Source organism: Charadrius vociferus, unplaced genomic scaffold (genome assembly GCF_000708025.1).
Source record: "Charadrius vociferus isolate BGI_N301 unplaced genomic scaffold, ASM70802v2 scaffold958, whole genome shotgun sequence".
Taxonomy (NCBI): domain Eukaryota; kingdom Metazoa; phylum Chordata; class Aves; order Charadriiformes; family Charadriidae; genus Charadrius; species Charadrius vociferus.
This window is the reverse complement of record NW_009649741.1, coordinates 215,111-230,030: the sequence shown is the minus strand read 5'-3', so window position 1 is coordinate 230,030 and position 14,920 is coordinate 215,111. Positions and strand designations below refer to the sequence as shown.

At 38.8% G+C, this 14,920-nt stretch overlaps 1 protein-coding gene across 1 annotated transcript in view; it reads right to left on the bottom strand.

The window, feature by feature from the left end:
- Positions 1-14,920, bottom strand: part of PRKAR2B (protein kinase, cAMP-dependent, regulatory, type II, beta) — a 55,187-nt gene that overhangs the window by 5,534 nt on the left and 34,733 nt on the right. The window contains exons 6-7 of the mRNA XM_009890859.1: positions 14,237-14,320; positions 1,667-1,773 (exon numbers count right to left, since the gene is read on the bottom strand). Coding sequence (XP_009889161.1) covers positions 1,667-1,773; positions 14,237-14,320 — 191 coding nt within the window. The remainder of the gene's footprint in view (positions 1-1,666; positions 1,774-14,236; positions 14,321-14,920) is intronic.

Here is a 14,920-nt window from a genome sequence, read left to right as displayed (position 1 = left end):
TGCAAGTATATGGAAAGCAAAACAAGATTATGAAACAAAGAGGTCATGTATTTATCCAATATAACATGGTTTTCTTCTCCCCAACATTAAATTAACCACTTTTTTTCTTTTGGGGAAGCAATAAAATCTGTTACCTTCTAAAACATGACACAGCCATCCCCATTGGTGCTGAGCCATCATTTTGTTCAGTGCTGAATATTTGTATGGCCCTTGTTGATAAATCATGTGAATTTAATGCAAAAATCTGTACAACGATTTCATTCATAAGGGGCTTAGAGGTGATTCACTGTACCTAAAAACTGCAAGGCTGACAGAATACTGTGAAATCCCTGCAGCTTTTTGGATAAGAGATGACAAACTGTAACTCACAAAGCTGAAAAACACTGACTCTTTAGTAAAGAATCCTGACACATTTCTACAATCTTCTGATTGAATATTTCAGTTGGAAGGAACCTACAGTGATTCTCTAGTCCAACTGCCTGACCACACTTCAGGGCTGACCAAAAGTTGAAGCGTTATTAAGGGTATTGTCCAAATGCCTCTTAAACACTGACAGGCTCAGGGCATTGACCACCTCTCTAGGAAGCCTGTTCCAGTGTTTGACCACCCTCTTGGTAAAGAAATGCTTCCTAATGTCCAGTCTAAACCCCATCTGGTGCAGCTTTGAGCCATTCCCACACGTCATATCACTGGATACCAGGGAGAAGAGATCAACACCTCCATCCCCCCTTCTCCTCCTCGGGAAGCTGTAGAGAGCAATGAGGTTGCCCCTCAGCTTCCTCTTCTCCAAACTAGCCAAAGCCCAAAGTCCTTAGCCACTCCTCATAGGACATTCATTCCAGCCCTTTCCCCAGCTTTGTTGCCCTCCTCTGGGTGCATTCAAGGACCTTCACATCCTTCATAAATTGTGGGGCCCAGAACTGCACACAGTACTTGAGGTGAGGCCACACCAACACTGAATGCAGCGGGATCATCACCCCATTTGACCAGCTGGTTACGCTGATCTTCACTGACCAAATCCCTTTGCATTTCTTTTAGAGTTCTAGCATAGTATTCCTTTCACACACTCAGAAATCACTGTGTTAGCCTAAAACTAAAGGTACCAATAAGAAGAGGTGCTTTGCGACAGCCTGGCTGGAGCCTGTGCCAACAGACTAGTGAAAGATGCCAAGGTAAATGTTCTTCCTAGCTTACCGGATTCAACAGCAACCAGTATCTAGGATTTTACTTAGCTGCCTTTTCCAGTACAGATTCGCAAACAAAGAGTAGTGACTTAGCTACTCGAGGTCTAATAATATTCACATGAACAAGAAAATCTACAGATAGTATTGAAATGCAGTAAGATTTCAAATATTAAGCTGTAAAACTTTTCCCATTGTGTTTTGTGTTAGATCTCTCTTTCCACATGGAAAAAAAACAACAAACCAGTCTTTGGGATCTAGTAATACATAAAGAGGACAGGGACGTATTTCTATATGAAAAATCTGCCTCCTTTCAAAAACCACTCTCTATAGCTCAGACAGAGCTGTCCCGGTTCACGTGTGTCCTTTATTCTTTCTCCCATGCAAACATACATAAGAGTTAAATACAAGTATGTGGAGAAATTATTTTTTTTCAATGGACTTTTGCGTAATACTTTGTGCTATAATAAGACACAGTGATTTACCTATCAATGACGTAGAAGTTGTCGCCATCATCCCCTTGATCAATGACATGTTCCCCTCCTTCAACCAGCTTTTCAAACATCGCATCCAACACCTGAGACATCTGTTCCTATTTAAAAGAACACAAAGACAAGAAATTATCATCCGTTTTCAAAAATTTTACTCTTCAAATTAACTGTTCAGCCTCCCAAATACACAGATAAAGCTTAGAGACATAAAAGCGTTTGTGCTACAGAAACATGTGGATCAATCAGAAAGAAAGCTTTATTTAGTATTCACTGTTAGCTTTTTTCTCTTCCAGTGTTCAGAGCTCAGCTTCCCTTCTTGTCCCTGTGAATGATAACATAGATCTTGTGTGCAATATAAATTGCTCATGAGCATCCAAAGATAGAATTTCACCCTCCAACTGCATAATGTTATACCGTTAAAAGAAAAAACTGTATCCCTTATTGCAAAAAATACCTTTACATGGTTTGCTCTTTGGAAATATTTTACAGTATTTACAGTTTCAAAATTATTGTAACGTATTCTGAAAATCTAAATTATACAACGCCTGCACAATGTTGGGATGGATGTAACCATAAAGGTCTGCAGTGCTTTGGCTGAGTAAGGAAATACTGGACTCCTTGGGAAGTAGGAATTTACACATGGCTATAAAACTACTTCGTTAATTTGAATGGAATACAAATGTTTAGAGAGAAATGTTAACAGATTAACAAAATGTCAACATCTGAATTATGACTGTCTAATAAAAACAACAAATCACTAATTACATAATTTGTCTTGTTTGGTGTAAATCTGCTGAAACTTTACTATTCACATAAAACCCCCAAACACAGCTCATTATGGATTAACAATATGAGTCCTAAAAATATAACTTAACAATTCAAATTTTATTTTCATTTTATCCAGCAATATATCTAAAATTCTGACAATAAACACAAAATTATCCTTTTTTTTGAAACTTGTTAAGTATGTATCGTGCTGGAACAAGCAGGTTTTAGTGAAAACCACAGTAAAAAAAAAAAAGCCTGTGTATTTTGATCCCCATGCATTTTACAATGGTCCAATTAATAGCATTTCCAGCCACTGAAAAATGGCATTTGCCTTTCCAAACAAGACCAGCCTAAGCCAGTCCTCTAGAGTCCTTCTGCAGCCCACAGACAGAGATAACCACACTAGATAGCTCAGAATCATTCTCTAGAGATTCCCCTTTCTTTCCTCTGATGATAAAGAGATCTGCTGTAACTCACAGTTAAACGCTTAATTTTTAGACAGACAAAATTAGGTGGAATTAATTCCATCCTTATGCTGTTGAATTTCTTCACTTACTCAAAGCTTTTTAAAATATCTGTGCCGTGTTATCCAAGCCTATTTAAAAAATGAAAGCAAAATACAATTTTACTTCACAGAGTTCATTGTCTGTGGGCACAAAGAACAACAGAATGGCAGCATCCATCCTCAGGACAGCTGATCATGGTAAAATACAGTAAGACATCATGCAGCCTACCTAAGCCAGCAAGGAATAATTTAACTATGTCTCTATTCAGTGCTTTTTTTTTTTTTAGTATAGACAGGTATGCATTTGCAAAAAGAGGGATCATTTTACTATCAGTGAACGGGTTATAGTTCATTTCAGAGAAAGAGAAAAGTGTGTGTGCCCCATTGGGAGAGACTGAAAATTAGGTACAGGAGTTGCCTTTTAAAAACTTTTGTGCTTACATTCATAGGTAGCATTACTTCAGTCTTTTCAGTTTTCCCTATGTAAACTTAAAGCAACTCCTACAGAATCTGCAAAACTGATCTAATGTCAGTTTGTTGGCTAAAGCATTTGAAGAAGCTGGTTCCCTTCCCCTTGCTTTACATCTGAATTGGCAAAGGTGCTTCCCAGCCAAGAGCCCTCGGTTGCCGTTTGGAAGCAAGTAAGAACATGCAGAATGCTCCACGCTTTATGGGAGGGTAGAGGGGAAACATTATCCTCTGAATGCAAACAATGCAAGAAAAATGTATTATATGGACCCCGATCCTTGGAAATTAAAATACTCCCAAGACAGCTTAAAAAAAGAATAAACTGAAAAGATGGTTATTTGCAGTACTGAAGGAATAACATATACAGTTATAATCTTTATGCAGTGTGCTTCAACTCAGATTCCATGTTAGAACATTTTCAATCTCATAATTATGAATCAAGCTCACAAAACTTTTCTGGTAGGTAAACCTATGACTTTTTTAGACAACCAAGTAGAATTCACAAATACAGTTCCCTTTCAAAAAAAATATGTTTTAAACACTGTAAGTTTTGTAATACACTGGAGAGCTAAATACCTGTCTATTATCTGCTGAACTATTACACGTGTGTTTTAACTTACAAATAAATTGCAACTAACTTAAAGACAACTAGTCACTTTCCCAAAACTTTCTATGTAAAATAAAGATAGAGCAGACTGCAATAACCAAACCAGATACGTGGGTCTTGCTTTTACTGTGAGAATTACAGAAGTTGCTTGCCCAGCTTGCTGCTACGTGCATCCTCTTCGTTCCCTGCCAAACTGAGTCTCAATTTACTGGCACCCTCCATAGTTACTTTGAACGGATAAAGACGGGCACTTCTGGAATTAAAAAGTAGATCTGTTATCATACACAAAATTAATTCTGGTATTTTGTAAAATGGTACAGTCTGAAAACTCTTCACTCTTAAGGCAGTTCTAGTTTAAAAAAACACATATGAAATGGAAACAGGAAGAGGTTTTTTATATCAGTGTTTGTAAATCTGCTATATGTAATGCTGTGGCAATCTGGTAATCCATATTCTAAAGAATGATGCTTTATAAACATGATAAAATTTATAAAGAATTTGAAGTATTAAACATATATGTTGTGCAATCTTTGTGACTTCTCCTAAAATTTCATTATCTTAATACAGCTTTTTCAAATATCATAAAACAATTATTTTTATTTGTGGAATGTATTATCCTTAATATGAAGTACCAAATGGAAAGTTTAAATTATTTGCAATTTGATTGATTATATAATGTTTGTTTACATACTCTGATTAACACACACAATAGATTTTTTTTTTATTTTATTCTAAACTGTGAAGCTTGTAAATACTTCAAGAAAGGAACATTTCTGAGAAAATTATGGGACCCTTGCCATGAAAGCACACTTTGATCACCATCCTTTGTGATACAGAAAATATTTTAACGTCCTTAAAAGCAAGGAAGCTGAATGGGAAATCAGATTTTCTGAAAGATACCTTCACAATACAAACCAAATGAATGTACCAAGATTTTCTTTGTGAAGATATTATCTTTTTTTGAAGTGTAGTTACTGCATTTCTCTCAAAAAGTCTTTCTAACAATTGGACTTTAATGACAGAGCATGATTTCACAAAATAATTTACTAGACAAGTGAATAAACATGCTGTAGTTACAGCCATCATTACTGTCTCAGTCACCTTTGCTTTCAAGTGTGGATTTAACTGCTGGGAAGCAGGAGTGCAAAGAACATCAGCTCCCTTACCAACATCAGCCAGAATGATATATCCCCTCATATCACCTAAAGTGGAGATGATGTGGCTTTCTTCCCCTCTCTTACTTAGACCAAGATGGTACCTACCCTGGTTTTATACCAGCTTAAACAAACTGTGCTAGTCAAGTTCTGCATTTTTAGATCAGTCAGAATCAGAGACTACAACTATGAAGCACAAACTCAACAGGACCAGGGAACAGACTCAAAGCACTAACATGGTATAGTCTGGGCTGGTTTGCTCTTGGTGCAATTGTCAGCACAGCTGGTACAGTTTTGGCTTGTGCCAACTATCACTCCTCCTGACAGACCCTGGTCATGGCTTGGAGGAATGCTTGAGCCAGGGCTTCTTCCCAGTAATGGTAAAGCCACCCTGGTTAGTTGCTTGGTTTGGTGGGGTTAGGAGGAGAGGAAGGTTCAAGGAAGTGTGTATGTCATACTGCATTGCACGGCCTCAGGGACAGAGAATGTCCTCTGATCCAGTTTGTGGTTACCGATTAATTATAGAATGGTTTAGGTTGGAAAGGACCTTGAAGGTCACTGAGTTCCAACACCCTGCCATAGACAGGGACACCTCCCACTAGACCAGGTTGCCCAAGGCCACGTCCAGCCTGGCCTTGAACACCTCCAGGGATGGGGCCTCAACAACCTCTCTGGGCAACCTGTTCCAGTGCCTCACCACCCTCAAAGTGAAAAACTTCTTCCTAATGTTTAATCTAAACCTGCCTTCTTCCAGTTTATAGCCATTCCCCCGCGTCCTGTCACTACATGCCCTAGTAAAAAGTCCTTCCCCAGCTCTCCTGTAGGCAATGAACTGAATAAAGGTGACAAGACTGCAAAATTTCAAAATAATCTACTGCAGTCGATCAAACTCTGCCTTTGGGCATCCTTCTTAACTGCCTGACAAACAAAATCTGTATTTCTAGTCAATCAAATGACATTTTCCCTGTAATTAAAGCCTTCAAAATACTAAACTAAGGAAACATTTAATATGAAGGGCATGTGACTATGACTGATAACTAGTAAAAAAAAAAAAGTTAGCAGGTACTCTTAGCTCTTTAGTCCCAAAACATGTAAATTAACTTCACAACCTCTCTGGGCAACCTGTTCCAGCATTTGACCACCCTCACAGTAAGAAAGGTTTTTCTTAAACAGATTTTTTTTGTATTTCAGTTTGTGAGTGTTGTGCTTTATCTTGTCACAGCACCACTTGAGAGCAAGTCTGGTCAACAGATTGGTGCCTCCATCTGCTGTAGAAAGACGCTCATGTCTCTTTAGCGGACCCTTGAAAGATGCCGTCAAGCTCCTGTTTATCCTGTCTAATGCTACACAGTCCTTCTGCATTTCCTTCACCTAGCAGCTCAGCACTCTGATCACAGCCCATCTCCCTCAGGTGAGGCCACCATTGCCCCTCAGCCTTCAGGAGAGACACCTGCTGCTCTCAGCAGCCTGAGATAGCGATGGCCCCATTATGTCTATGGATCTGGGTTGAAATATTTAGATATGCCATGGTTGGCTGGTCCAGCTGGTGCTGGGGAGCACTCCCTGTGGCCCATCATCACTGTCGTTGCACCAACTCTAGCAGTTCCATACTATCTTGCACACTATTTCCAGTTCCCCTTCAAACTCCCATCTGCCCAAGCTACCTCAACTGCAAAGTCTCTCCTAGTTTGCCGCCTCTGCTGTCCTTTGCGAGCTCTCTCTTGACAGCAGTTACAGAGATGCTCTTCATCAGCACTTCACTAGGAGCCTGATGCTCTCTGACAGTCTTCATTGCTAAGTATTCTAAACACTTCACACTCGTGGCAAAAAGTAGTTGCCCCATCTTCCCCTTTATCCCAGGGTGGCCACATGAACCTCCAGCACAGAAGCAGAACTTTAATGTCAAAAAAATACCTCTGGTAGTTACCATGGAGCCTATGAACAGCATAGCACCTAAGCAGAGGTGGTCATTCTGTTAGAGGTAAGAAATGTTTTACTGTGCATAATGTGAAACTCAGATACCAGGTACTTTTATGAATCTAGGCCTGTGGTGATACCCATGCGTAAGTAAGGTGTGTGCAAGCCTGATGTATTGCTATTTCATATTTGAAATTCACAAAATTGTGTGTATGTTTACAATCAGTTACAAACAAAAGACATAACATGAGATGCAGAAGAACAAAGCCCCAGACAGCAACAATAACTGGTTTACCAAGGACAACCCCCTGTAACAGTGTCTGATTCCATCCTTCTTGACAGGTCAAGTGAAAAACTGCAAATAATCAGGAACAGCTCTCCTAACGTATACTTTGTATCCCATAAAGTACTGTTCTCCACACACACATTGCAGTATTCTAAAATAATATGTTTGCCTCAATTTCTTTCAAGTCAACAAAATAAACATCTCAAGACAATTCCTTGGAAAAAAAATCAGTTAGATAATGGGCACTGAGTATAATTACATCTGCATTTTATTTAGTATACATTTCACACAGATTAAAAAATCCAGTCACTTGCATGTCCTTGCAAGACAGCTTTTGACTCTTTCAGCAGAGCTAGCAGACCATGACATGTCCTTCCCAAATGCCAATGGGTCTTTTAACAGCCAAACTGCCAAGTGATTTCTTACCACCATGCCAGGTACGTGTCTTCTTAATATCAGTTTATAGATTTACTGTGAACCATTTTGTCAAGGAAAAATAACAAAGTTCTCCATACTAAACTCAACCATTTTAAACCACCGAAACTTCTGAGAAGCATCAATGTTTGAATTGCTGATACAAACGTTTGTTGACTGACAAAGTGCTACCCATTCTAAATCAATGAAGGCACTGCAGATAAAATGGAACGTAGGACACAATCATCACCGAAAGTCATGACAATGACAAATGTAAAAAGTAACTTCTGAAAAATATCATTCCCCATTATTTAAGAAAAGGTATTAAGGACACAGAAAGCACAGCTACATTTGCACAATTAAAATTATGTGGCTTCTGAAAGCAAACCAAGGCAATCTTACTCTGGCATTTGACAGGAGTTGGTAAGCTCCAACAACTATTAAACTAGACACAGTAGGTTCCAATGATGATATGTTCAGATTGTATATGCTTTGGGAATTTCCCCAAAGGAAAGAGGAGTGTGCTGCTGAAGCGCTCCCTGGTAGCCAGGAAATCTGAGGTAATTTCCCTTTTACATCGAAGACATCCCACACAACCTAAGCAGGCATCACATTGCCTTGCACTTCAGTACAACAGTAGTAACAAGACTTGCCTATCTCATATTACTTGTAAAAATTATAATGTTCTAAGACCCAACCATAAGACTATCATATGAACAAAGTGAATCCTCAGTTCTTCCATTGCCCCAAACAGAGATCATAAACCACTTTATTGTTTAGCCCTACAACCATTTTACTAAAATGAGCCCAAGTTAAAACAGCATCCTGTTGGTCAACTTATCCTCACTTTGAGGAATATGAAATATCAACAAATTAATGCTCAGCATGACCTTAAGAGGGAAATGAAGCAGACAAAATACCAGAATAGCAAGAAAAAAATCCAACAAAACAAACAGAGATCAAAAAAGCCAGCAAAACATAGGCAGGGAAACCATGGGAAGAAAAGGAGTTCTTAATCAGCAAGTCAGGACCTTAGAGAGGAGGAGTAAATTACAGAATTCATGTCTCGAGCTCTCCGCATTTGTTTTTCAGAACAAAACCCTGCACATATACTCCTCTGGAACTCTGATATAAATGTTAGCAGCACTATTGATCCAATTCAAAATGTTTAGCTCCCTTGTGTAATACTCACTTGTAAACCAAAAGGCATTTATTTCTTCACTATTAAAGAATCTAATTTATATTTTGAGGTATAATCAATATTTCTGAGAATTAATATTCTGCTTGAGAATTTACCTTAACCTTCCTCCACCTAGTTATCTGTTGAGTTAGTATTCTGTCTCTCACATATCACGCAGATGCCCATCTATCAGGCTCAGTAACACTTTTTACATTTTGTAACTAGCCCCTCTGAACAAGCTGGCTGACTTTTTAGCAGTTTGCTAAAAAAAGGCAGAAATAAATGAAATTATTTAATTAATTAATTTTGCCTTAGGGAAAAAAAAAAAAAAGAAAGGATTAAGTCCAGTACTATTTGTTTGGGAACCCATTAGTTTGCAAAGAGTTTTGTGATATCTAGACGGGCAGAATATTAACATGGTCAGGCATTCTGGGCTCTCTCTTACATATATGTATTCCTGTTAATTCACCAAAAGTTTTAAGAACATAAAAGCATTATGAGACTCTTCTGTTAGTTGCACTTTTCAAAGAATGCTTTGGCCTTAAGTGTAAGAGTCCACTATTCATAAAATGCAGTTGCATTATGCTTGCTTTCATCTTCCTTCAAGTTAATCAATTAGAATTGATTAATCAATATTTGTGCTCTCTTATAATAATTCCCCAGGTGCAAGAGTGGCACTATGCCCCCCCACGAAATTGCTCTTGCATATTTGTAAAGAATATGTATAATTTATTACCTTTTAGAAAAGGGTCAAGACCTATTTGAAATATTCTCTACAAGCATTAGCAGGGCAAAGCTCTCCAAAATAAAATTTCCCTGAAAGAGAACAGATGATCTGACGCCACCTGTGAATTTTTGCAAAAGAAAGGACTCAAGCTTTAAGTTCAAGGGTGCAGCACAGCTTTGGCACCAGTCGCTTGAGCCACCCTGTTACTCTGATAATAGGTTAATCAGGTTTTTTAACTGCTGGCCTATGGGCACAACAGCAAAACCAAATAGTCTGTTGTTAATCAGCCCCAGCAAAGTTTCCTCTTAAAAGACAAAACCAAAAGAATAACTCCTCTGAATTGCATTGTAAAATGGAAGTGTAGAAGGCTGCACTGGCCACTGGATGAGCTGCTGCTGCTATTCCTCCCAGTAATAAAGCAGTTGTTAGGCTGAACAGATACAAATTCCAGTAATAGTGACTTGGGCATCGTCCTCAGTAATGGCCTAAGGCATCTGGCCATCATTTTGTTTTCTCCTTGCTACCTTATACAAAGTGAAAGTGGAGGGGAAAGAGGGCACGCAGCTTCTGATTCCACTGCCAGTAACCTCCAGCATCTGGAGCACAAAGGAGAAGGTGTGGTAACATGCTTTTGGCGTGCATGTAGAGCAAGCAGCCTGGCACACCATGGCAATCCTAGGAGAACAAAAGTAATACTAGGGTCTGTGGCAATGGTGTAGTAGGCAATTGAGATGAACAATAAATAATACTGTGCTCTACAGGAAGAGGTTTTCTGGGAAGAAGACCAGGAAGAGGTGCTTTAGAAGAGGAACAGGCGAATCTAACATAGGTTAGATTAATAGCGTAGGCAGAGGAAAATGAACATCTGAATGCATGTTTCTCTCTTAATTCACTCATCCACAAAGTTGTTCTCCTGGAATTTCTCTTGATTCTTTCCAGGTCTGGTCCTCTAAAAAGTAGCCAAAGAGCTCTGCAAAAACTTCTTTCCCTCATGTTGTTGTACATGCATGTTTCAATCCATATTTTTCTCTTCAAGTAATTTTTTCAATACTGTTACGCACAAGCTAAAACTGACATTGAGTGACAGCAACCAGATGGGAAGCAATTAAGCCCCCAGAAAGGTGAAAAAAATGTATCATATCCATTTTTTAGAAGTACTTTTTATTTAAGGGAGTTAACTCAGGTGTGCCTTGCTGAACTGACATTAGTTGACCAGTCACATCCTCATCAATCCACAAAGTTAAAGAAAGTTTCAAGAAAATTCAAGTAACTTCACAGACTTTAAGGAATTTATAAGAGTTGGTCTTTAAAACACAGAGTGCTGCTCAGGGAATTGTACCAGAGCTGGTGTTCCTTTATAATATGCTATATTTTCAGTCAGAGCCAATATGTAAAATATTGATATTTATAAATGTTTCTCCATAAGTTTACTGATCTGATATTTAAACATCGCTATCAGGTAAATGCAGGCTCAAGACAGTGTTTTGTGCGTCTTTAGGAAGTCCTAAGTTGTCTCAAAGTCTGAAGGTTATCTTTTTCTCCTCTCTCTCATTTTGCCTCACATTCAAATGGTTCTGCTGTTTTTTACTTTTATGTGAAAACTCTTGTCTGCTCAGATGGACTCTTTAATTAAAATGCTGAGCAGCACTATAAGTCACCTCCTAACTGCTGCAACTTCTCCTCCTGCTTTAATGATATCCTTATCTTCTCCTTCCATTCAAATTAAAACACAGTGTGTTAGATAAAGTTTTAAGAAAATGTGGACTCCATTTAGCATTATGTACTGAATGCAATTCTGATCATGCCTTAGGATATGTTGTTATACTGTATTTCAGAGCAGTACCCTATCTAGGAATGGTGCTTGACACCTTGCTAAAAGGTCATCAGGGAAAAGCCATTAAGCACTTTAATTGTCTCTTCCCCTCTAACTCACTGACCTCCGAAACAATGTTTTTCATACACAGAACTATAGCAGAAAGAGGCTGAAGTTCAGTGCAAGAAAAAAACAGTGGGAGTGGGAGACGCTATCAATATACAGCTTGACTTTTGTTCCAGAGATTTTAGCTTTAGCAGCTGAAGATATTATCTCTCTCCAAGATGAAGTTTTTTTGCTAATACACCAGAGAGCAAACTGCAGCAGCTGGCACCACATGCACTTGTGCTGCAGGGTGGAGAGGCAGAGGTGAGGAAGAGAGCTGGGATAGGAACATTTAAATTACTGCAACTACCGTGGCAGAGCTCGAGTCACTGCCTAGCAGCAGAACAAGAAGGAAGAGTGGGAGAAGTCCCCTGGGGATTACAGATCTTGGCTCCACGGAAGAAGCAAGCCAGACTGAAGAACACTACATTTAAAAACCCTTGCTCTGAACTCTGCAGATCAGAGCTCGGTAGATTTCCAATGCCTTTTATGAGTAAAGTTATTATAATGAAAAACTCCTTTACAAAAATTATCTTATTCAACTATTCAGAATGCTATCTGTGAAGGATTTAAAGCAGAAGGAAGTGTTCTTAATCCACTGGACAATCTGAGCAAAGGGTAAACAAGACTTGGGAGACCCCAGGAGCGGATTTCAAGGCTTTGGATTGCAGACCTCCACAAGGGGAGCACTCAGCTAAGAAGTCTTCTGCTAAACACCTGGAACAGACTGTGGGAACTATTCACAACTGCAAATAACTGATTCAGAAGCAAAAAGAAAAGGAGTTCAAACCATCAAGGGAATACGGTATTAAGACAGCAGCACAGTCCTGAGCAAACCTCCACAAACAGGGGAAGTAATCCCTCGATATTCGTTGGAAGAGTTATATCAAGTGCCCACACTGGAACAATTTAATGCTCTACATCTACACATCACAATATAGCTGATACAAAGCCAATAGATCCCTGTCCTGCAGACCGCGTGGTTGATGACTATTTAGACAGGAGATCTAGTTCTCACTGGAAGGCAAAGTGGATCTCATCCAGACAACTGATACTGTAAGCAGCTACTACCAAGAAACCGTGTAGAGCCAGAATCAGGAAAGCAGTAGCTCAAAATTAACATCACAGCAGATTCTGGGAGCACACAATAATCCACTGGGTCACAGGGCTCATAAGAGGGAAATGCTCACACTAACCAAGAGGGGTCTGCCAAAATGCCACTGGCAGGCTAATGTAACAATGGTCTAGCCAAGTGGAAGGCAGGACACAGCAACAATACGGAAAATATATAGTAAAGCAATTTCACATCCAGCAGATGCCTACAAACCACTTTGTGTCCCTGACATTATGCAGAAAAATAATTGAGGAGTGGAAGGGGCAAAAGTCTGGGTGACTTTAGCTTGAACCAGTATAGTGGAACAGCTAATTAACTACCCAGTGAAGAGATAGCATGAGGCAGCGAGTTAGGAAATCTTCTGTGTCAGGATCCCTAGTGTCCCAAGAATGCACACATATTAGCACTTACACTGATACTCCTGATGCCCTCCTATAGCTCTAACTCCAGGGTTTTGCAAAGCTGTGGGTCTGTGGCTGACTGCTCCCCAAGGCCTCTCTGGCAAGAGATACCCAGGGTCAGGGCTCAGCCTTTGTGCAGACAAAAGCAGGAGCTGGAAACCCGCAGCACGAATTAACCTGCATTCCCTGTAACAGCATCTGACTTCTAAACAGAGCGTCAGGCTGGTCTTTCCATTAGCTCCCTCTTGAATCAAATTTAAATCTTTTTGTTCTCCTGCTTAAAACTCTACATAATTATTTCCCTTTCCCCCATGTTCCCTCCCCTGACAGCACTGAATCAATTCTCTTGAGAAAGAGTGAGGTGTGAGTCATCTGAACCTCAGTATGCATGTTTTGATTGATACACTCACCTTTTCCCTTAAACAACCCTGTGCTTTTTTATAGCATTATCACCTTCGTCTGATCCAGATCACTCATTCACTGCATTTAGGCTTTCTTAAAAGCCCAGAATTGTTTTTATAGGCAACAGAAGGAAATTATCTGCACAGAAAAAAAAAATACCTGTAGCATTTTTATGGTATCTGTATTAAGTGAAATAATACAGTAAACACCTTGCTATTTCCTTTCTCTTTCCCTGTATTTCATGCCTTGATTGTTCAATTAAATCTATAGCCAAACTGTAGGCTTTGGGGGTAATTTTAGGTTTTGGTGGAGCACTCAGAACACTTTCAGATAATAAAAATTAACTAGTAGAACAACTTTATTTGAGTTAACTGATGAGTTTATATACATCAATGACCAGCGAGAAGAGTTAAGATAAGAAAATAAAATACTTTACATTCATATTAATGTGTATATTCATATTATTAATGAATCTTGAAGTACATATTAATGTACTTCAAGACTATCATTCACGATAGCGAACAAAAGGCTCTATATATGACTTATCAGTTATAAAAATGGCATTTCTGGAGTTTACAAAATGGTCAAGAAAGCATACATAAGAGCTTACAAAAGTCAGATCTGTAAACTTCTGTTGAAAAGTTCAAGAGAATTAATTCTTAGCAGCATTGTTAAATTTTGTTCATTACAAAGAATCTCTTACCGGATCTAGGTTCTTAAAAAGAAGAATGTCCTTGCACGCCTCCTGCAGTCTGTTTCTTTGATCATCTGTTTTAGGGTGAATAATCTGAGGGATATAAGAGAAAAACCTTTAAAGTGGTTATCAAATAGCAGCACTAACTGAAGGATTGACCTAATTCAGCTAAGCATTTTACACAGTATTTTGGCCATGCTTCATAACACTTTCATTTCTAAACCTTCAGGATTTGAATAAGCACTCAATGACAACATTGTATCACCATAGCATTAGCAAATGAGGCACTGCTGTATTTAAGCTAGCAAGATTTCTAGAATCCAGTTCGTTTCTGCAAGCTGTATACCTTTGTCAACTATTGCTGCATAAACACAACTCTACTGCTCTCTAATCATATATGGAGCATCCATGTTTTATAAAAAGCACCATTGTTACATTTAGCCATTTGCCATGACTACTTCCCAAAGAATATTTTGTGAAATAGTATCTACGTTAAATTTATATCAGACTTTTCACAGAGTAAACAACAGACTTGATACTATCCAAGTGAGCCAGAGATTTACTAAATTACCAATGTCTGGTTAATGTGACTGTCAATCAAGTTGTTTATTCAACTCATATGCTTAAAAAGGTATGCTAGGTTTCAAAGCTGTGATATTATAGAATAACCTTTGTGACAGTTTTACAAGCCAG